Source organism: Hoplias malabaricus, chromosome 17, assembly GCF_029633855.1.
Source record: "Hoplias malabaricus isolate fHopMal1 chromosome 17, fHopMal1.hap1, whole genome shotgun sequence".
Lineage (NCBI taxonomy): Eukaryota > Metazoa > Chordata > Actinopteri > Characiformes > Erythrinidae > Hoplias > Hoplias malabaricus.
Window position 1 is genome coordinate 25377026 of NC_089816.1, and position 22456 is coordinate 25399481.

The 22456-nt window shown below is 42.3% G+C and overlaps 1 protein-coding gene across 1 annotated transcript; it reads left to right on the top strand.

The window, feature by feature from the left end:
• The first annotated feature begins 235 nt into the window (after window positions 1-235).
• pcdh1b (protocadherin 1b) lies at window positions 236-20797 on the top strand. The gene is made up of 3 exons (XM_066649227.1): window positions 236-483; window positions 12640-13474; window positions 16893-20797. The coding sequence occupies exons 2-3, from the start codon at window positions 12653-12655 to the stop codon at window positions 19155-19157; spliced, it is 3087 nt and encodes a 1028-aa protein (XP_066505324.1). The 5' UTR covers window positions 236-483; window positions 12640-12652; the 3' UTR covers window positions 19158-20797.
• Window positions 20798-22456: the final 1659 nt, after the last annotated feature.

Sequence of the window (22456 nt, forward strand, 5' to 3'; positions counted from 1 at the left end):
GATTAAGCAGGGTTTTCCTAACCAAAAGTCTATAGAAAAAAAGTATCGCCCCGAAGCCCCGCCCCTTTTACTGACTCAGAGCAAGAGAGAGAGAGAGCGAGAGAAAGAGAGAGAGAGAGAGAGAGAGAGAGAGAGAGAGAGAGAGAGAGAGAGCGAGCGCGTGCGTGTGCTTGCGTGCGTGTGTGAGGGAGGGATTTCTCTCGCGCTCTTTCTCCTTCACTCTGGCTCAGTCTCTCCACAGTGCGGACGCACGAAGCGGAGCAGCGCGTGAACCGCGGAGAAACGCAGTGTTGGAGTGTGTGAGTGTGCGCGCGCGCGAGGATGCGCGCAGTTTGAAGAGCTCTGCGGGGGAAAGAGGCGCTTGAGCGGCTCCGTCCGAGCGGACAGCAGGTGGATACGCGCTCGCACACTCACTCGGATCGGACATAGGAACGGACGCGCGCGCGGAGATAGAGGGGCACTCGCAGCCTGGACTTGCTGAAGGTACTGGCACTCATGTAGACTCCTCCGACTGACACACAGCCGTGTGCTTTACAGTAGCCTTATATGCCATTAATATATGTCTAATTAACATGTAACTAATACATGTTAAAAGTGTTTATTAGCGTTTCACCTCATCTACTCCTGGAATAAGTTGGGAGAGGTTTTATTACCTATGTCCGGTGTATATGTGGAAGTGTGAGTCAACGTGTGTGTGTGTGTGTGTGTGTGTTGTGGTCATATAGATATGCACTCACTCGTCCACTTATCTGGAAACCCTTGTCTTGTAGCTTCTCAGCTCCTCAGGACAGGTGCAGGTGGAGGTCTCCACAAGCGCTTCAAACCAGCTCTATCTCTGTCTCTCTCTCGCTCTCTCTCTCTCTCTCTCTCTCTCTCTCTCTCTCTCTCTCTCTCTCTCTCTCTCTCTCTCTCTCTCTCTCTCACACACACACACACACACATACACTGGCTCTTTCCTTTTCTCATTTCTGCTCTGAGCAGCATAAGACCACAAGGATCAATGAAGACACTGAGTATGTTTCGGACATTATGAATAGCAGTGTGTACGTGTGTGTGTGTGTGTGTGTGTGTGAGAGAGAGAGAGAGAGAGAGAGAGAGAGAGAGAGAGGGGTCAGTCAGACTGCTGTTTGTTCAGATTTAAGCACCTGTTGCTGTGTGATTCTGTCCAGGGAGAAACATCAGCGCTGGCTGCTGGGCGTTTTGGACGGTGTGTCTGTGTGTGTGTGCGTGTGTGCGTATGACTGAGAGTGTGAATACGGGGGATACACTGCATGTGCTTGGATTTCAGAGCCGTTTAATAGGCGAAGATTGTTTATGGAAAATGGCATTTAAATTCTCACCACACACAGACATAGCTGTGTGCGTGTGTGTGTGTGTGTGTGTGTGTTGGGGAATCTGGTTCAGCCGGATGGTCCTGTTCTTTCTTTCGCTGCTCTCTACATATTTAACAAAGTCTGACTTGTTTTTCGGGTTTCAGCGTTTCGGGCAAAGAGGCACTTACTTGTCTTGGTTGTTTTTCATAATTATTTTTAGCATCATTATTGGTATCAAAAGCATTATCCTGGTTGATCTTTTCCCTTGTGCTTGACTCTCCTCTCACAATGCCTTGAGTGTGTCTTTCCACCTTTTGGAACTTGCTGTTAGATTAAAAACATAGGAGTATGGAATGAATGCGCATGTTAATGTAGACATAACTATTGTATAATCTCCCCATTCCCTCTTGCATTGCTCATATCACACTGTACATTGCTCTGATGCCTTCGTTTGCTTCTACTGTCCTTCCGTCAGTGCTTTATTCACTGCAGTGTGGCATATAGCATGTCCTGAGCGCGTTTCTGTGGCAGGAGATTGAATAACGAAGGGGCTAATGACAAATTTTAATAAGCAGCTACTGCCTTAGCTGCTGTTCTTTGTGACACATGTCGTCTATAACCCAGCGGAGCAGCGAGATTTCAGCTTTCAGCTACACTCCGCGAACCTCGCAGGCTTTAATGATGAATTAAAATGAGCAGCCGTCTCACTTTTCTCTGGCTGTGGAATCACCCCCTCGCTCAGAGTTGGGCTTTTGGGGCTTGAAGGGATTACAGAGGTTCAAGACGTTAAGGTATATACAATACAGACCTATATTTTGGAATATTCCGGGAATGTGACAAGGTATTTCCATTAATAGCTCAGGTTAAGGAGGTCAGAGTGGTTAAAAAGGGTTCATTCTTATACAAAAATCACAGAATTTCGAAAGACAGGAGTCGGTTTTATTCAGATCCAACACCACTGCGCACCTTTTGGTCCTAAAACAGAAGCAGTGACTCGGTCACCTGCAGAAACTGAGAGAAGAAATGTTCGTCTTGCTTTTTCTTTCACTGACCCTTACTTTGAGCATTGCTTCCTGCATGGGAAAGGTGCTAACTCGCCGATTAAGTAGATAGCCCTGCTTCTGTTTGCAAATGGAGCCTCGTTTGAATGAGCCTTACTGGAGCCTCCATTCAGTTTAGCCTTTAGACATAGTGTAGTTAATACGTACAAATGCATTTCTTTTAATTCACCACTGTTATAAAAATGAGGCCTGGGACCGGATTCTGTTCATTTACAGCCGATAAGCCGAAGAACTACAGCTCAGAGGGGGCTAAGGACTACGTCTCTTATTGTTATTAGTGCTGTTATTATTGGTAGTTGGTTTTACATTGTCAGAGTTGGGTCTGCGTCTGTAAATTTAATTACAACACTTTGATCAAAAGTGCTCCAGGAGGCTCTGTTTTATTCTTTCTCGTGATTAATTTAAACCCGCTGTTCTCGCCTCAATACCCAGAGATCATTTGCAGTCAGATTCCGTCCTAGCCTCGTCTTATCTCCCATAATACGCAAAACATATTCCCATCTGTTTCTCCGCGATAATCTCTGCTTCATTTTTTCCCTTTCTTTTTTTTTCCTTCCATCATTTTTGGTGACCACCAATGCCACACCGCATATTGACCCACTCCTAATGGTCTCCATTACCATCCCTAGCATTGAGTTACAGCCTTGCATTACAGTTATCACTGGCCACAGATCTAATGCGAAACTCTTGAAGTTAGATTTGCCTTTGCACCTATTTATTGCAAGTGAGAATATTGTGGCGAAAGAGTGACTCATTTTATGACTTCATTAATCTAAGAGTGAGTCTCGCAGCAGGAGCGGCGTCTAGACTTGGTCTCAGCCAGTGTGTGTGTGTGTGCATGTGAACGTGTGTGTGTCCTGTGACTGGCCACTGCGCTCCGAACGACTGGACAGACTAATCTGGCTCCACAAAGGCTGCTGAATGAAATAATTAAAGTAATCCTCTGTGCCTGGTGGGGGCGATGGTGCTGGTGGGGGTGAGGGGGGCGGACGCCCATTCTGAACGGGTCAGCGAGTGTGATGAGGGCAGTTTAGCTGAACAAAAGTGAGCGTGTGAGCGTTTGGCCTGGGCGGGCTTGTGCTGTCCGGCCTGCTGCCGGCATTTAGGGGTTTACAGGTTTATTATTTTATTACTTTATTGGTTTATTGCTTTTTTGGGGTCCCTAATATAAATGTTAATGACTTTCTACTACTTTCCCTACATTGTGAGGGGTCTCGGAGATGCAAGACATCGTCGCTCTGAAAAGATGACTGGTGCTGGAAAGGGGGCACAATGGGCTTGGATATGCCTGGCTGCGTTTCTATTGGTCAATGTGTCATAAAAATGTCCACAGCTGGGGGCAGAAAAGAGATTGTTTTTTTTTTTAATTTTGGTAGATTGACTCTGTACAGAATATTTTATAAATTTTAGTGTGAAACCCAACATTGCACAAGACATAAAATAGAGCCGGCACTTGAACTATGTTTACAATTAATTAAATTATGTGAATCTACATTGAACCTATTAGATTGAACGGAAATGGAGTGGCTTAATTTAATAATGATAAAAAAAATATTTATTATGAATCACATTTAAGTAAAAGTGATGGGAGGACGTTTGAGCCATGGGAGCGGCGCTGGTACGTGGGCCAAGCTGTGTGTGTGTCATCTCGGGTCCCAGTTTTAACATGCTTACATAATAAATGTGTGAGATGAGTGAAGGCCATGCCATATCAAAAGAGAGAGAGAAATAGAAAGAGAGAGAGAGGGGCCTGTGTGCTGCCATTCACTCCCATTACATAACACGTAGACACAATGGCACAGCGTTTGTAATGTAAAATGTGTGTAATGCACTCTATGGGTGGTGGGTGGGGGGTGGGGGGCATTGGGCATGAGTGTGTGTGAGTGTGTGTGAGTGTGTGCCTGTAGGTGAATGGGGGTGTGACAGTGTGAACATTTAATGTGCTTTTCTGCTTTTTCTGGCTAATGTGCTTTATATGCCGTCGTAATGTGAGTTATGCAATAACAAGGACGACGACATTAAAGATGAGAAGAAAAGTGTAAGAGGGAGATTCTCTTGCTCTCATTCATGTTAGGTGAGGTTTTCACTGTGGACTGTAGTGTTTATTTTGACGATTAATCGAATAATCTGAGCTTTTGTGCATTGGAAAAGAGCTACTACATCAGAAGAAACCCTGTAGGCTTCATTTTTCTTATTGTATTTGCATTATAGTCCTGCTAACTTTCAGCTGATACATTTATCTTAAGGCAATCAATCGAGTTGAATTGATTAATCGTGGCAGTCCTCTTTTCTTTTTTTTTCTTTGGTCTCATTTTCTCCAGCCGGCGCAGTTACAGTGCTGTTAAATGGCCGCTGACGCCGTACAGTTAAACATTAACCTGGGACAGGTGCACTAACCCGGCTAATGCAGTCATTGTCCAGCTGCTGGACAGGCGCTGGCTCCAGCAGCCCATAATTGTCACCACTTTTATTTATGCTGCTTTTTTTTTATATGGAGCAGTCAGTCTGCCATGGGTAGCCACACATCACTCAAAGACTAGGGGATGGACTTGGCAGCTTTAACTATAACAAGGACTGTGTGAGGGCACCGCAATCAACCAGACACACGCTTGGCCCTTGGAATTTTTTTTTTTTTTTTTTTTTTAACATATGCATCTAAGGATATACAATGATTTCATAGACTTTTTTAAATTGTGTAAATAAGAAAATAAATAAATAAATCGAATAAAACTACTGTGATTGGTGAGGGTCTCGTCTGCATCTCTCCCACTTTTTAAAGGTAATATTATGATCTTGATTATAGAAAATACACCATGCTGCTCAGCAAACTGCTATCAATCTGACCTAATCTTTAATTTGCATCTCTACCCTTCCTTAATTTTCTTTGTTTGTATTTGTACCCAGCAACATTAAGGTGGATGTAAATGTTCAGTTGCTCAGGCTTAGCTTGTATAATCTCCATATGAAAGCATTCAACAAAATTGGACGCTCTGCAGCAGCTGCACATGAGCTTAGGCTCAGTTGGGCTCAATGCCAATTGGCAATGTGGGGATAGAAAGCCTCCAGCATTGGATCTGTGTTCTTTGGAGTGAAGGAGAACCATACAATATCTTCTGGGTGGAGTTGGGCTGGCTTTTATGATCCACAACCAATCAGGATCTGAACCTGATTTCATCATTGTTTTTGTGTTTAAGTGCCATCAAATCCTCACAGGAATGTTCCGTGTACTGCAAAATCTGCCCTAAAGAGCAGAGGTTATCACTGCTCTGGAACAGACAATGAATAATCTTCATTTCAGAAGAATTGTAGGACTCCCAGGTGTCCACCAGGGTTTGGCCATATAGTGGTGTTGTGTGTGTGGTTGGTTTAATGGGTTAATGAGAAAGTTTGAAGGCAGAAGTTGTCGTTGCCTCAGTGACGGGTTCCAAGTTTTTTGCCGTGGAGACAAAGACGGTGGGGGAAAAAAAATCATACAGCAATTTTAAAGCATGTCAGCGGGGGAGGCTTCAGAATAGTAATTAGCCTGTTAAATCTGTTAACCTCCCTCAGAGCTAACAACACAATGGCCTGACTTAGAGACTGTGTGTGTGTGTGTGTGTGTGTGTGTGTGTGTGTGTGTGAGAGAGAGAGAGAGAGAGAGAGAGAGAGAGGGAGAGAAGAAAGAAACAGGAAGCAGATAAAGGGAGTGGAGGATTTGTGTATGAGGTAGAAGAGCAGCTTGTGTGTGTGTGTGTGTGTGTGTGTGTGTGTGTGTGATATAGAGGGTGGTGGTGAAAGAACGCAGGTGTGAGGACATAATGTATGAAGCATCATTTCTCAGATGTGATGCAAAAAAAAAAAAAAAGTGCTGCTAAAACACAAAAGTAGCTGTTGTCTTATTACACAGTAGACATATAAAAGAATCACCACTACATTTTGCTTGACTGACCACCAATTACAATAAAATACTGAACACAGACACCAGGGGCGGAGTCAGGGGGTCACCCCCCGCCCCCCCTCCCCCAACCACACACCACTGCTTTGCTGGCAAATTTTTTGAGGAAGCATTTCTGTAAGGACGCAATTTAATAGCGCACTTCAAACAAGTACTTCTCAGAAGAAACAGATGGTGGCGCTGTACTCAATGCCTGTATCAGTAAATGAGTGAGTGATGGGGAATCACTACTAGTTCTACAGCATCTTCACATAGAAAAAAAAAATAAGGTTCAATTTTCTGTGTCACCCCTGTGTGGTCTCAGTCTGGCCACCCCTCTGTAAATGGCCTGGCTCCACCACTGACCAACAAAGGAAAGAGGGTCTATACATGGTACACACTGTTTTGTCTAAAACATACCACCTTTATAGGTTTACACATCTATTACCACTACTGTTTTTGACCAACTGCATGGTGTGTGTATTTAGTATGTGTTTCACTGCCTCAGTGTATGTAACATACAGTATATCACCAAAAAATGCAGGCAATATTGGCTCCATAGACAGAAACTGACCATCCCTGAGCTAAAGGTAACTAGGGGTTGTATTTTTGACATGCAAATGTGGTCAGTGCTTTGGGCAGGGTTTTCTGTATTGTAATAGATTGCCAGGACACTCCCTGAACAATGCCAGCTCAGATCAGAGAGACCTTTGGTCTCACTGTAAACAAGAAAAGGTGTTTAACTTAAAACAGACAGTAGCCTCTCCACTTTTACATATAGATGCTTAGATAAGGGCTTGGCTTTACTAATTTTATAAAGTCTACTTATGATCAGCATATACACATAGGGTATTGTAAGGCAGAAGAGTACCAATTAGGCTACTATGAGTTGATAATTTGACTGTAATAGTTCAGATATAGTTTAGAGATCAGAGTTTGGGGACAGAACATTGCTGCTGCAGTTAGTGTTGCTGCCTCAGAACTGTGGGATCTTGGGGTCTTGGGTTCAATCCTTGCCTTGGGTGACTGCCCATGAGGAGTTTAATGTGTTTTCCCTGTGTTGACATGGGTTTCCTCTGATGTCTCACTCTCCAAGCAGTGGAGCGTTCATTTGGGACACATTTAAGTGGGAAACCACACTTTATTTCACATCACTATTTATATAGGGCTTTTGTCACATACATTTGTCAAGTTGTCACAGAATACTTCTCCAAATTTCAGACTTTCCCAATATGATTCTGCCATCTCACTTCTCCTTGTGAATACCCCGACCCTGACCACCATGACTCATTGCCCAAAGCCAGGACATTTCTCGTACTGGCCTATTAGGCCAGACATTTTTCTGTTTTCCCACTGCCCTCGCTATAGCCAGCGTAAAGTTGTGCTAACTGCTAGATCAAGTTGTCTTTTTTTCCATTAGGATGTACTTCCACAAATATATTAGTCTTCCATAAATCTATCTAAACTCGCTACTTGTTCATTCTAACTGCAAAAGCAATTCCAGCAATAACACAAAACACATTCTGCTCCGAAGATAACACTCTCGAAAACACGCCCATAATAAATAGCCAAAATTACGCCAGAACATGGGACTGGTCCTTGAATTTGTTGTGTTTGAGATGCAAATGAGCATTGGAAGATAAGTCTTCTCTGTTGTAACGTAGATGACCCAGAGGCTCCTTTTTAATGACGCAAACATTTACACCACACAGAGTGCCAAAGAAACCCAAACAAGTTCCTCTTTCAGCCCCAGGGTAGAGCCAGCACAGCCATTTCAATCACAATACACCCTCACACACACCTTTCCTCAGGCCCATTCTCAAGCCATCATCATTCGCAGATTTATAGCAGGACAAAGCCCTGGCCATTAAATCAGCATGCAGTGTCCACCTCCCTCGTAACGGCTCCAAACGGGCCTGAAAATCTCGCCTTGTGATTTACAGCGGCCTTCATAATCTGCCGCAAATTTACACCCTGCTCTCCTGCTGCAGAGTCAGTCCAGTTCCTTTCTGCTGTTTATAATATGCCAAGCGATCCAACAGAAAGGCTTGGGAGTGAATGAGTATGTTTGATTTTGAGGAGGAGAAGAATAAATGCAGCCGCTGTGGACGGCAGTGAAGGATGTGCAGGTTTTCCTATAGATCTTTGAAAAACAACTTTTATAACCGTACGACAAAACAGTCTGCAATCAACAAGGCTATTGCCCTGAATGCCTTTATTGAATCTACTAGAAAAGCTTATGTAATTTTCACACTGATGCCGAGACTGCTGCCATTCAACTTACTTATATTATGCAGTTGTGTTGATGAGGTTTTTAATCCTTGGGGTCATAATGGACATATCTAAATCGGGTGAATTCAATGCACTTGTTTCCAGCACAGTGAAAGCAGTCATTATGGAACACAAAAAAGCAATAACCTTTCATAACTGAGTCTCAGGAAGCTACAATTTACTATAAGCCCTATAGAGAGATGACCGATATCAGCACAAGTGGATGTATAATAACAACAATAGTGTGAATGTAGTACAAGCTGTAGCAGATGTACAATAACAGGTGCAGTTCATGTATAAGAACTGTATATTATAGTTGAAACATTTTGTAACACACACACACACACACACACAAGCGGATATTTAGACATGAATACATAGTTGTATAGTTTGCTGAAAATATTATGAGGCTAGTAGAGTGTGGGAAAGTGGTGTCCCCAGCAGACAAACACTGACACAAACACACATGGACCACTCAAAGCTCAGCGTCTAGAGACTTTTTTGGTTCTGTATTATAAATAAACACAAAACACACACACACACATGCTCACAGTTGTACAAGCTTGTTGAATGTTTTCCATACACACAAACACCAATGGAAGCCTTGTAGAGTCAGGAGAGTTTTTTAGTAATGTTCATTATATACACTCACTAAACCCACACACACACACACACACACACACACACACACACACACACATGCACTGACAACTCAAAGGCCAGAGTGGAGAAAATTCTTCGGAACTGAATTATAAGTAAGCACAAAAACAAACACACACACACACACACACACACACAGTTTACTGTGCAAGTGTTTAACAGAACAATGCGTATCAGACGTCTATGAAAAAACACAAAAGATCTCAAACAGACCACACACTGCGCGCAGCTACATTGTGTGACAGGTAGTTTGTTCTCCCGCAGCATAAACAACACTAAGGCTTCCTGCATGGACTTTGAACTGAAGGACGTTCAGCATGCAACGATTTACCTCTTCACCTTTCACTGGAAAAAGGAACAGATTTCTGCTGAAATGTTCACACAGTGAAAAGGGCATTTGGTGATACACGTATTAATATTTATTTCGTTTTCTTGTTTTGTTTTATTCTGTGCCTTGGAATCAATTGTTAGCTACGAGCTTTTGTTTAAAAGAGAGGTGATGCTGTTTACTGGTAGTGCTACTGAGTAAGAATTGGCCCTGGTTCAGTCCACAGTGATGCCTCAACCATCCAAGGCCCACAGATTGCTTCACTACCTTGACCGCCACCACACAAGGAATGGCATGGCCCACCAGCACAGGCAACTTACGGCTGATGTGGCAGATCTGGGCAGTCTGTTCTTACGTCCAGTTGATATCATTTGACTTAAAAGCACAAGCTTGCCTTCACCCTCCCAGTGTCGCTGATGTCACATGATAGTGTCATGTGACAGACTATGTTAATAGCTCATAGGAAGCTGCAAAGGATTGGAGATTAATGATGAGCTTAGCAAAGACTGGGGGATAAATGTAATACAGGACATCAGCTGATGTTTTCAAATGGTTCAAAAAATAAATATGTGCTAGTATTTTTTTTTCTCCTTTTTGACCTTTTTAAAACTTTTTAAAATTCCCCTCCTGTGTGTGACAGAGTATTTTTGAAACCTCAAAGGCTCTTTGGAGAATGTTCTGTCCTTTGTTTGCCCAATGACATGGTCTGTTTGGTTTCCTCTTGTTGACCCCTGACCCTACAGTGTGTGAGGTCATAAGGCCACATTTTTCCAAAATCCAGTCTGTTCCCCCTGAGCCCTGAGCCTCACTGACCATCAACAATGGCTGGAATTTTCCCAGTGTAGTCCTGCCCCCTCATGGGGTTTAAATCTGAACCTTTCTTGGCTTGGACATGTAGTGCCAAGACATTTCTTTAATCTGTGTAAAGCAGAAGTGACCAACCCTATCCAATTAATGAAGGCCTTGAGGTAATGATGCTGTTCATATGCCCCTGAAGTAGTTCATTATCTGGATCAGGTGTGTTATTGTAGGTTTAGAACTAAACTTTTCAGTGTGAAAGACCAGCAAGAGCAATAAACACAAAAATAAAAAGCGAAAAACATTAGTATGACCATTAGTATGAGACATGAGGTAGAAACCATGTATCTCCAGATCTGAGAAGTGTGGCCTAAAGGGGTATAAATCTGCTCAGCATCCTAAAACTAAAGTTAATATGGCTGAATGCAGACAAATCATCACAGCAATGTTCCAATGTCTATTCCAAAACTATCTTAGAAAAGCAGTTGTTACCGCAGTAAAGAAGGAGCAGAAGTCCACAAAATGCTGACCATAAAGTGTCTAGCGTATAAGTCATAGACTAAGAAAAGACTGGCATCGTGTCCCAAAAGCTGGACGTAAAGTCCAGCAGGACTCTGAAGGCTGCTGTAAATCAGATGGTGAATGTGTTTTGGTTTTTTTAGAGTCCTGGGCCAAAGTGCTGTGAAATGCCACTGTGAGCTGGCTGCTGTAGAGGTGAGGCATTTTCCACCTCCGTGGCCTCCTGACCATCTCTCGCTGCTTAATTAGGCTGAGGAGACGCTGCCAGGGACGGCAGAGTGGACGCAGCCTGGATTAGACCGGAGCATTAGGCTGGAGCAGGCCCTGTTTTCATCCTGTGTGTGATTTGGATCTCACAGTGCAGTGTGTTTCAGCCTCATTAGCATATTGTTCTGGAACACCGTTCTCCAGCAGTGATCTGCGCCTTCTCCTTTAGTTTCTTTTACACCAATTACTGCACTCATTGTTGTGCTTTCAGATTTCCAAACTCCAAAATCGCACATTATTTTAGTTATTTGCAATCAGGACCTGCACTGTTCACTTTAGTGGTTCACTCTAGTATACATGTAATAGTTAAGTATATAAATCAGAAGCATTAGCATTATTAATGGGCATTTACCTATGCATAACCCATATATTACAAATGTTTGTATTAACAGGTTATGATTTTTTTTTTCTTTTTTACTCATGGGATACAGCCGCACGTAAAACATTTAAAAGTAAATAACCTCATAAGCCTCACTCCTCACTTCTTTACATGTTCAAACACAAAGACATCAAAGTGAACTGGATGGACAAGTCCAACCCAAACCTGCCATAAACCACCATTTGTTGTGAACAAGTCTCTTTCTAACTCTCCTTATTATCCCTTTTTAACCTTGTTCCACATAAAAGAGCACTATATAGAAAGATCCATTTTGCTTTTCGTTGCATACCTTAGGAGGACTGCAGGGATAAAGGGAAATAGGGAAGACCTGGATTGAGGAAAAGTGGGAAAACAACATTGTGAGAATGTGGAAGATTAACCTCTGTGACCCTCCCTCTAGTCTCTGGCTCTGGGAAAAAGTTAATTCCAAAATAAATTCCACAGCCGTAGGGAAGGAAAAGAGGGGGAAAAAAAAGAAAATGACCACACTTGGGAATTGGGATCAAAGCATTAGCTAAAATAGCACACAGTAATTAATAACGCTCAGAACAGGTAGGAAATCAAAAGCACTCTCTGCACACTGGATGTATGATACTAGAAAAGCAGTTCATTAGTCTGTTGTGGCTTAGATCACAGCTACAGGGAATGACATTTGATGTTGGCAACGAATTTGATGCTTTCTATCAAGGGACACATCTAGCAGAGGGAGATTAGCGATAAAAATATTCAGGCTAGTGGACAGTGCAGTGCTGTTCATTGCTAAACCCTCCATCTACAACTCTTTCTCCTTCTCTCTCATTTTTTATTGCCACCCAGCTCAGAGTGTCTGCTGCTATTACAGGCCAGCACTAGCTTTAAAGATTGGACATGGCGTGAACTTTGTGAAATGAAGGTCGAGCACAAGTAATTGTTTGTGACACGTTTGTGGCCTCACAAGTGAAGAGGTTTACAGTACAAGAGGGAAAGATCAATCAGAAATCCTGGAGAATTAACATTGCAAGATCCTGTGGCAGCCCCTCCTTATAAAGTTCCCTGGCAGGGTCAGGTCTCTGGAGGTCTGTGTCTTATCTAAAAAAAAGTGTCTCTCCCTCTAATCATTTGTTTGTTTGTTTATGTTTGTGTTTAAACAGAAGCAGCCTGACGATGTGCCGGGGTGTGGATGTGATGGGGTCAGTGTGGGCAGTGGTTTTGGGGTGGATCGCGCTCCTCTTCTGCTCTTGCGGCACCTCCCTCGCTTCCATTACCTACCATCTTCGGGAGGAGCAGCCGCCTAGCACTTTGGTTGGAAGTCTTGCATCAGATCAGGGTTTGCCTGACACTGGCCATCTTTACAAGCTCGAAGTGGGAGCGCCCTACCTGCGGGTGGATGGCAAGACGGGGGAAATTTACACCACAGAGATCCCGATTGATAGGGAGACGCTGAAGGATTGCCGGAACTTGTTTGAGGGGGATCCCTGCTACCTGGAGTTTGAGGTATCCATCACGGATCTGTTGAAAGGCTCCGGGCCACGGCTTATCGAAGGCCGCATTGAAATCCAAGACGAAAATGATAACACTCCACAGTTCCCTTCACCCATCCTGGAATTGGCCATTCCAGAGAATACCTATGTCGGAGCACACTATTCCATTCCTGTAGCCATGGACAAAGACGCAGGGAGCAATGGGATTGCGGATTACAAGCTGAACTCAGGCTCAGATGCTGCCAACCTGTTTAGTCTGCAGGTGGCGGATAATTCGGACGAAAAGGTGCCACAGCTAATAGTGCTGGGGAACTTGGATCGCGAGCAGCGGGACACCTACGATCTCAGCATCAAGGTGATAGATGGCGGAACGCCACCTCGCTACAGCAGCGCCCTCCTCAGGATCACCATCACTGACACCAATGACAATGTGCCCAAGTTTGAACGCTCGCACTATGAGGGAGAACTGGCTGAAAACACACCTGTGGGACAGTCTGTTTTGCAGGTATGTTCATCTGGTTCTTTGTAAGTCTTAGCATATATGTTCTCAAAAAGCAAATTTGTAAGAGGTAATTTATTAGGATTGTATACTCTCAGAAAGAGTACTCACAATGGGTGTACATTTAGCCGTCGTTGTAGTGGGTCCCGCCATGGTACATATGAGTACCTTTAATTTGGAAACATAATTGTACCATAACTTTGCTGTCCAAAGAAAAACATGTAACTCCAGTAGAAATGCTCAGAAATGCTCAGAAATTACTTGGAATTCTTTTATACTGACATGCAGTAAGAGTTAAGAAGGTATTTTCCTTCTCCTGTAAAGATATTATTTTGGATATATGTGGTTTTACTTTATTATATTTTATATTCAAATATTCAACTTTCCATTTGGGGAACAGTAGGTAATGTACTTTCAAGGTACACAACTGAACTTAAGACCTCAGATGTACTTTTGAAGGGTCACTTACAAAATCAGCTACCTAACATCACACTAGTGAAGACCTAGTGGCAATTAAACAGCAGTTAGTAGATTAATCTACTATTCTAGTTTCCTCTGTGCTGCAATAACTGATGGTTTAACACATCATAAAGATTTTGGAAGATTAGCAAATAGGAGAATTTCCAATAGACGACTGAAACAACTCAAATAAACATTCACAGCTGCTTTCCATTGCACCCATTAAAAGTGAACATGTCTGTTGTTTTCATAAGAACCACGACTCAATTGATGCTCTCTCTGCCTTCTTTTATTATTCATATCATAGCCTTACTCTGGCAGGGATGAAATCGCTTCTTTTCAACATTGCATCACTCCTCCCACAACCCCGTAAGATTACGCCCCTAGAATTGTGTTACATTTAGAGGGATGCTTGGCAGGGTTGTACTGATCCAGAACTAGAAACTATGACAAGCAGTCCTGAAAATAATTCATCTGTCAGAAGGTGGAGAAGAACAGTGCAATGCAAGGCTTACATTATACTGACATTATTCTGATTACAGTCATAAAGGGCAGGATTGTAGCATGGACACCTTCTCTCAACTGGAGGTGACAGTTCAGGGATGCTCAGTTTGACTCCCTCTTGTCAGGAAGTGTGTGTTGAATCTGTCAGCAGGTGTATGTTATAGTGTGGCACTGTAAGAGTGAGCGTCAAAGGAGTTTGACAGCTGAAGTGTTCTTACCTCTTGGGTTTGAGGCTCAATCTGCACACAGCTTTTGCCTACAGAAACAGGCAAGGCCAATCATATTTACCCTGGCAATCGATCCACTCCTCGCGATTCCTTTAAACACTCACTTTACCAAACAGAAGTGAGGTATTGACCGGCGGAGAGCGCTGCATGTTGAATTGATGTGGAAATGCGTCCGTTGCTAAGATGATGCCAGCCGCTAGAACTGGATGCTTTCCAAGAGCAATTTGAGGCAAGTGTCCACGCATAAAATTGTTTTAAAGACCGTTAATCTCTCGGTCAACAATTAATCCATGCGACCAAGTTGTTTTCAAAGAACATGTCGAGAGATTTTCCCCTCCCCAGGCCTCATAATCATGCTTTGGAGCTAGCGTATAAGCAGCGTCGGTATTAAAATGCTTAATTTTATAATTTCACTGGGCTAGACATGTTGATGGAGTATTTCAGTTTGTTGAGAGAAATGCTCTTCAAACACACATTAGATGAAATGAATTCCCAGCTTGTTTGGCGGATGAAACAGAGTGACTCATATAGAGCAATAATAACTTAAGCCTCATGAATAATCTTATGACTGCCTCAGATTAAGGCTGTGCTCTCTAATGCATGGACTGTTTTTTCATCCACAGCTAGAGAGAGTGTGCCACAGAACTAACACTAACTACTAGCAATAACATTAACTGTGTTGACATCAATGACCGCTCCAACATATGCGTTTGTCGCAGCGTATGTATTAAAATTTGGAGTTATGAACTCATTGAAGAGATTATGCTGGAGAATGGGAATGTACTCAAAGAGTGAATGCCCTTCAGTTAAACACAGCAAACCACATTTGACTGGCTACGCTATCAAGCAGTAACACTTATAAGCAGCTGTTATTGTTGTGACTTCATACAAATTCAAAAGCAATTTGCATTGCTTTATAAATGAATGGCTTCTTAAAACTAAAGTGGTCTTATTAGGGAGAGCTGACCATCCCTTTTATTCCCTATTGGGCCTTGACAGTGTGTGCTTACTGGCTTAGAGATGCTAATGGTGGCAAGGAACACAAACTATTTAGGAGCCAAAGCAATGCGACTAAAAAGGTACTTGACATCAGTTTTGTGGAAGGCACTGCTGATTTATTAATTAGCCTAATGCACTTTTAGGATGAGCTGTCACGTACTTTCCGTAGTGTGGGAGGTGTAATTTTGGCACCGATTACAAACTGTAGGCCAGACTTGTTCACTGCCCTCATGCTTGTCCTGCTGTAATGCTCTACAGAGCAAATGCTTTTTAATAATGTGAAGCACAGAGGGTTGTGCCTCATTTACCTGGGCGTGTCATTGATTTGAGTGACACCACTATTATTTGGCATTCAGGCAGCTCCTGTCTAGTGTGAGAAAGAGAAGGTGAGAACAATGATGTTTTGAGCGCTGTTCATTTATTTATAAATTCAGTTAAAGGATGATGATAAGACACACATCATCCTTAAACAGCCCTTGGACAGGTGAACTGTTGTATGTTGGGGTTGAAAGATGAATAGTATTCTTCTTGGAATTGTTATTTGAAACTAGAACTGCAATTTAAATTCTAGCATATATTATCAAGAACAATGTTTTAACAAGTCTTAACTGTAAGTAACAGAGACCAATCTGAAGCAACCAAACACTGGGGTGCGTACATAACAAGCAAACACATACTCTAGAATCAGCATCACAATATTAGTCTGAAAAATTGCTATTAGATATTTTCTTCAAATGATCCAGGTCTATTGTATACAACAGGGTTGCATTTTCATTTGTTTCAGTGATAAAACAAACCAGGTACAGTGCAGATATATAATCAATTTAAAGTGTTTAAAGCAAGAGTATAGGCAATTTATAATATTCTATATGTGTATATGTGTAAGTATATGTGTAGTTGTTGTGCAATTATGTAATCTTGATAATGTATATACTCAGTTTGTCTAAAGACTGGTTATTTTGGTATAGAAATCATCCAAGAAAGAAATTTTGGTCAGTTATAAACTAGCCAAAAAAACAAAAAAATCCAAATTTAATATATTAACATAAATTGGCATCTATTTTTACTATTAAAATATAACACCAAATAAACACCAGAAGAAACTAGTGTTTCCTCAGATATATGATGTCTAATATATATCATATTATTCTTTATTCTGTTTATTTTTCAGCTATGATATAAAATCTAAGTTTGTAGCTATATACTGAGTATATGTTTTTCATTCACTGCACTAGGTGAAGGCCAATGATGATGACCTAGGCGCTAATGGACAAGTGACCTACAGCTTGCACCAGCCACCACCCATAGTGCAGCGTCTCCTCCACATTGACCACAACACCGGCATCATCCAAGTCAAGGGTGCAGTGGATCGTGAAGAGGTTTCGCTGCTCAAGTTTTCTGTCCTGGCCAGAGATAACGGCCCCCAGTCCAAAAGCTCCAAAGCCACAGTGACCATCACTGTGAAGGACAGGAATGACAATGCGCCATCCATCAGGATCCGTGGATTCGGCCTGGTAGCTCACGAGGATGGGATTGCCAATGTTTCTGAAGACATGCCCGTGGGTACCCCTGTGGCTCTGGTGGAGGTTTCGGACCGAGATGAAGGTGAGAATGCTGTTGTCACTTGTGTAGTGGCAGGAGATGTGCCCTTCCAGCTTCGTTCAGCTTCAGACACCAGCAGCAAGAGGAAGTACTTCCTCCAGACAACTACGCCATTGGACTATGAGAGGATCAAGGAATACCGGATTGAAATTGTGGCTGTTGATTCCGGCAATCCTGCCCTTTCCAGCACCAACTCACTGAAGGTGCAAGTGACGGATATGAATGACAATGCTCCAGTCTTCTCCCCTTCTCTGTATGAGGTGGATTTTGCAGAGGAGAACCAGCCAGGCGATAAAGTTCTGGATGTAGTCGCTACAGATGCTGACAGTGGAACCAATGCAGAGTTGATCTACAGTATCATAACAGATTCAGCCACCAAGGGGCTTTTTGAGATCAACCAGAACACTGGAGAAGTCAGAGTGATGAATCAGCTAGACAGAGAGTACAAGGAACGCTACGAGTTTCATGTGGAGGCAGCAGACAAAGGAGTGCCCAGCTTGAGAGGGACGGCAACAGTTGTAGTCAGGGTTCTTGACCGCAATGACAACGATCCCAAATTCATGCTGAGTGGCTACAGCTTCTCTGTTCTGGAAAACATGCCTCCTCTCAGCCCAGTTGGAATGGTCACGGTCATAGATGCAGACAAGGGTGAGAACGCTCTTGTGCATCTGTCTGTGGAACCAGACAATGGCAAGTTTGTGATTCAGAATGGTACTGGAACCATCCTCTCAAGTATCTCTTTCGACAGGGAGAAGGAAAGCACCTACACTTTCCGTCTAAAAGCCATGGATGGAGGTGACCCTCCTCGTTCTTCTTATGTTGGGATCACCATCAACGTGCTGGATGAGAATGACAATGCTCCGTACGTTACCAAGCCATCCAACTCATCTTACAAATTCTTGCAACCAATAACAAACCCTGAAACTCGTGTAGAAAAGGTAGAAGCTGAAGATATAGACACTGGGCTAAATGCTGAACTTGTCTTCAGCATTACTGGGGGAAATCCTCATGGCCTTTTCCGCATCTCTCCCACGGATGGTGAGATCACCCTGGCTAAAGAATTCACTCGGAAGCACAACGGCCTCCACCGCCTAGTGGTAAAAGTCAGCGACAAGGGAAAACCTTCCAGGCACACGACTGCTCTGGTCCACATCTTTGTCAATGAGACGATCAGCAACGTAACTCTGGTTGAGTCTCTGGTTGGCCACAGCCTTTACACTCCCCTGGACATGGACATTGCTGGGGATCCATCCTATGAACGTGTCCAGCGCAGCAACATCCTATATGGAAGCCTCGCAGGAATTGCTGGGGTTATCCTAGTCATTGTGGTGGTGGTGGTCATAAGGCATCGTCTGCAGAAAGAAACCAAGAGTGGCTACCAGGCTGGCAAGAAGGAGACCAAAGACCTTTATGCACCAAAGCAGGGTCCTAAGAGCAGCAAGAGCAAGAAGGGTAAGAAGGGCAAGGCCCCAAAGCCAGCCAAACCTTTAGAGGAGGACGAGGAGGCTAGCCTTCAGAAAGGCTTGAAGTTCAATCTTATGAATGACAGCGTTAGTGACAGTCCCAGAATCCACCTGCCCTTAAATTACCCTCCAGGAAGCCCTGATTTGGGCCGGCACTACCGCTCAAACTCCCCTTTGCCCTCTATTCAGCTGCAGCCCCAGTCCCCCTCTGCCTCCAAGAAGCACCAGGCAGTGCAAGACCTGCCGGCCACCAACACCTTTGTAGGAACTGGGGACAACAACTCAACCGGTTCAGACCAGTATTCGGATTACAGCTACAAGACCAACCCTCCAAAATATAGCACCAAACAGGTAGGAGAACACTTCCAAAGCATGGCAGGGTACCACAGCACAGCGTACCACACACCCATGATGTGGACTAAGGGCATGTATTAAGGGGCTTGGACTGAAAGCCAAACCAAAGGTGCACTGAAAGAAACCCACAAAAGTAGGCATGGCACACGGTTATGTGAAGGGTCTTTTTTTAAAACATATTTTCTTTTTTCTTTTTTCATTTGGATTTTGTTGGATTTACTTTAAAATGAATCCCATATTATGACACTTTCAATGTGATGGAAACACACCTGATTTATTTTATTTGTTCATGATATCCATTTATCTATTTTTCATTTTCTTTATTAAGTATTTGACACTGGTTGTGTTTTATGATTTCCATTTTTGATTTGATTCAAAGAGGCATTTTTTGGGGTTGTTGATGTTCAGTTTTATTTTTTTTTTCAGTACTCACTACTTTTTCATGGATAAACCTGCTGAATGAAGGGTCTGTGATTTGTAAAAAGTCCAAAATGTCAGCAGGGCCTGAACTTGGGTGAACAGGTTAAGAAAAAGCACACTTAACACGGGCCCACTTCGTGCTCCGCCTGTGAAAAACGACTTTAATTACTTGGTCTTCATTTTGTCAGGGCTAGAGTAAATTGTTTGCACAGATTAATGGCAGGTAATTCCAGCTCGTCTCTTTGCCAGCTTTCCTGGCTGGCGTGCACACACACACACACGCACACACACACACACACACACACACACACATACACACACACGCACATGCACACTCACACTCACACAGTACTACACACCTGCGGAGAGTGCCTTGCTTATTGTACATATGTGGGTCTGTTTTATGGTGGCTCAAAACCAGAAAGTGATGTCAGTGAGCCGTCACATGTTTGACTTACGGAGCTCTGGGTTTAGAGCAAGACTGTGAATAATGTCACGTCCGTTTCCGAGTAGTGGGCCCTTTTTAGAAGGAAACAAGAAGGAGAAAAAAGAGACAGAGATGTCTCAGACAGAATGTTCCTGACATTTTCAAAGTTGAAATCAAAAATAAACCACGTTTTGTTTGGACCTCATTAGTGGAGTTGGAGACAATCATAAGGAAGGGAGCTTTTTTTTTTTTTTTGGTTGTATAATCTGTACTGTACATATGTTCATAAGAAGATTTTTATTTGTTTTGTTTTTATTATAATTATTCATTTTTTTAATTTGATTGTTCCTTGCCATGTTTGTTTTGATTTCAGTCTGGTCATGTGTGCTATCTTTAGGACACTGGGTCAGTGTTTACACGGAACAAAGTACAGAGCTATTAGCTTTTTTCAAGGCTTTGCCAAAACCTCAGTACACAGTAGATGTATTATTTGTAAACATGTATGTGTGAAATCCACGATTTACATCTACACTGGACGTCTCAATCTGTCTTAATTGAGCCACAGCAAGGCTGGGGCAAATATATGAAGGTTATTTTATATGCATTCGCACACACACATGCATGTTGAACACGGTCCCCAGTGTGCCAAGCAGAAAGTGTGTGTGTACTTCTTTGTGTGTGTGTGTATGTGTGTGTGTGTGTAGCCATCTTTCAGTTGAACTGATTTTACAGCTGCAGACACCTCTGTCTTTCCTCCATTTTTGTTGTCATCATGTGATTTGTTTTGTTTTTGCATTTTAATCTTAATTTCATTAATTATTCATGACACTGTATATTGCAGCCTAATAATTGTACATAATTCTTTTTTATCATTAAGAGCAAGTTTTATTTCAATAAAAAACATTGTGAAGAAGATCTAATTCAGATTTGGTTGTGAATTTGTGGATTTGAATGTAAATGCTACAACAAAAGGCACATGAATGCTTAAGGTACAGTATTTCCATTTTCATTTCTTTGTCCATACCCTCTGTTTTTTTGTTTTTTGTTTGATTTTTTTTCTCATCACATTGACTTTAGCATTATTCATTTTGCTAAGCAGAATTTACACTCATCTTGCTGTGCTAACATGCATAAAATATGATCTTTTTTTTCATGATTTATTCAAAATAGTTACTGCTCACTGCAAGAACTGGCATTATTTCAAGGCTGGGAAATTATTAACCAAAGAAAAACAAGAGACATTTTTACTCCACTCACAGTCTTCTACAGTCTTAGATGCTTCCTGGCCACATATATATTTTCCAGCTTTTCTTCATATTCATAACAAACCAGTACTTATGCATGAAGCATAGCAACATGCACTTTACTGCTTGTCTTTCTTCTTTTTCACAGAAAACTAAATAGAACTAAAGGAACACTCCAGAATTTTAGCAACATACTTTACACCTGTGACATAAGTTGGATAAAATCGATAACTGTCATGTGTTTTTGGGGTGTTAGTTATATACATCTTATTCAAGTTCATCATCTTAGACAACAAGTTTTCCAAAGCTGGAGTGTTACTTCAATCGTGAAGGCAAGGTTTACTTCAAAAGCTGCTGTGCAAAAGTCAGAGACCACCTTTCATAACATTAAGGAGAAGATTACACAATTTACAAAATGTATCCAGATTACACACTTATCCCCTGTATTCAAATGAACTTTTCTTTAAATGACCTGAAAAACATGTACTCAAAACATGTTTACTTATAGGTTGAACAGTTGTTTTGACTGGAATGAATGGAATAATTTAAAAGTGGTCTCTTGCACAGTGCTATACACACAATAACCACTCCATAAATTGTGAAGCTCTTAAAATGAAGGGACTTGAAGCACACTATGGAGTTGTTTATTTATTACAACAGCACATTCATGTTTGAAAAGGGCCTGAGTAGTGTGTGTGTAGGGTGTGGTAAAAGCAGGTATTGTTACTTTGCTGCTTGTGGGGTTGGGTTTAAGTAAACCATGTCAAAGCTGTTGTTGTGGTTTTAATATGATTCATTTGGTTCCTTGTGAGACAACAGCAAATCTGGCTTAAAAAAAAAAAAAATCACAGACAGACACACACACACACACACACACGTACTTACTTTCAGATGCACAAACACACTTGTTCTTTCTCTCTTTACCAACCATTGAAATTCCAGTAGCGTTTTCTCTTCTTAAGAGCCGCTCATTCTGCCCTGTGCTTGCGCCGTTGTCATGGAAACGGGATGACCGGTAGTGAGAGTGAGTAAGTGTGTGTATGTGTGTGTGCACATGCATGCCTGTGTGTGTGTGTGTGTGTGCTGAGTCACAGGCTGCCAGGGTGCAGGTGGGGATGGACACTTCAGGAGGGGCAGGTCAGAAAAAAGGAAAACAAAAAAAAAAGAGAAAGAAATGGAAAAAACACAGACAGTTATTACAAAGAAAGAGAGGGGGCAGAATGAAGGGTCATGTTTTTTTTTTTCTATTTCTTTCATGTACTTCTATACTTGAATGCATTTATTCACAC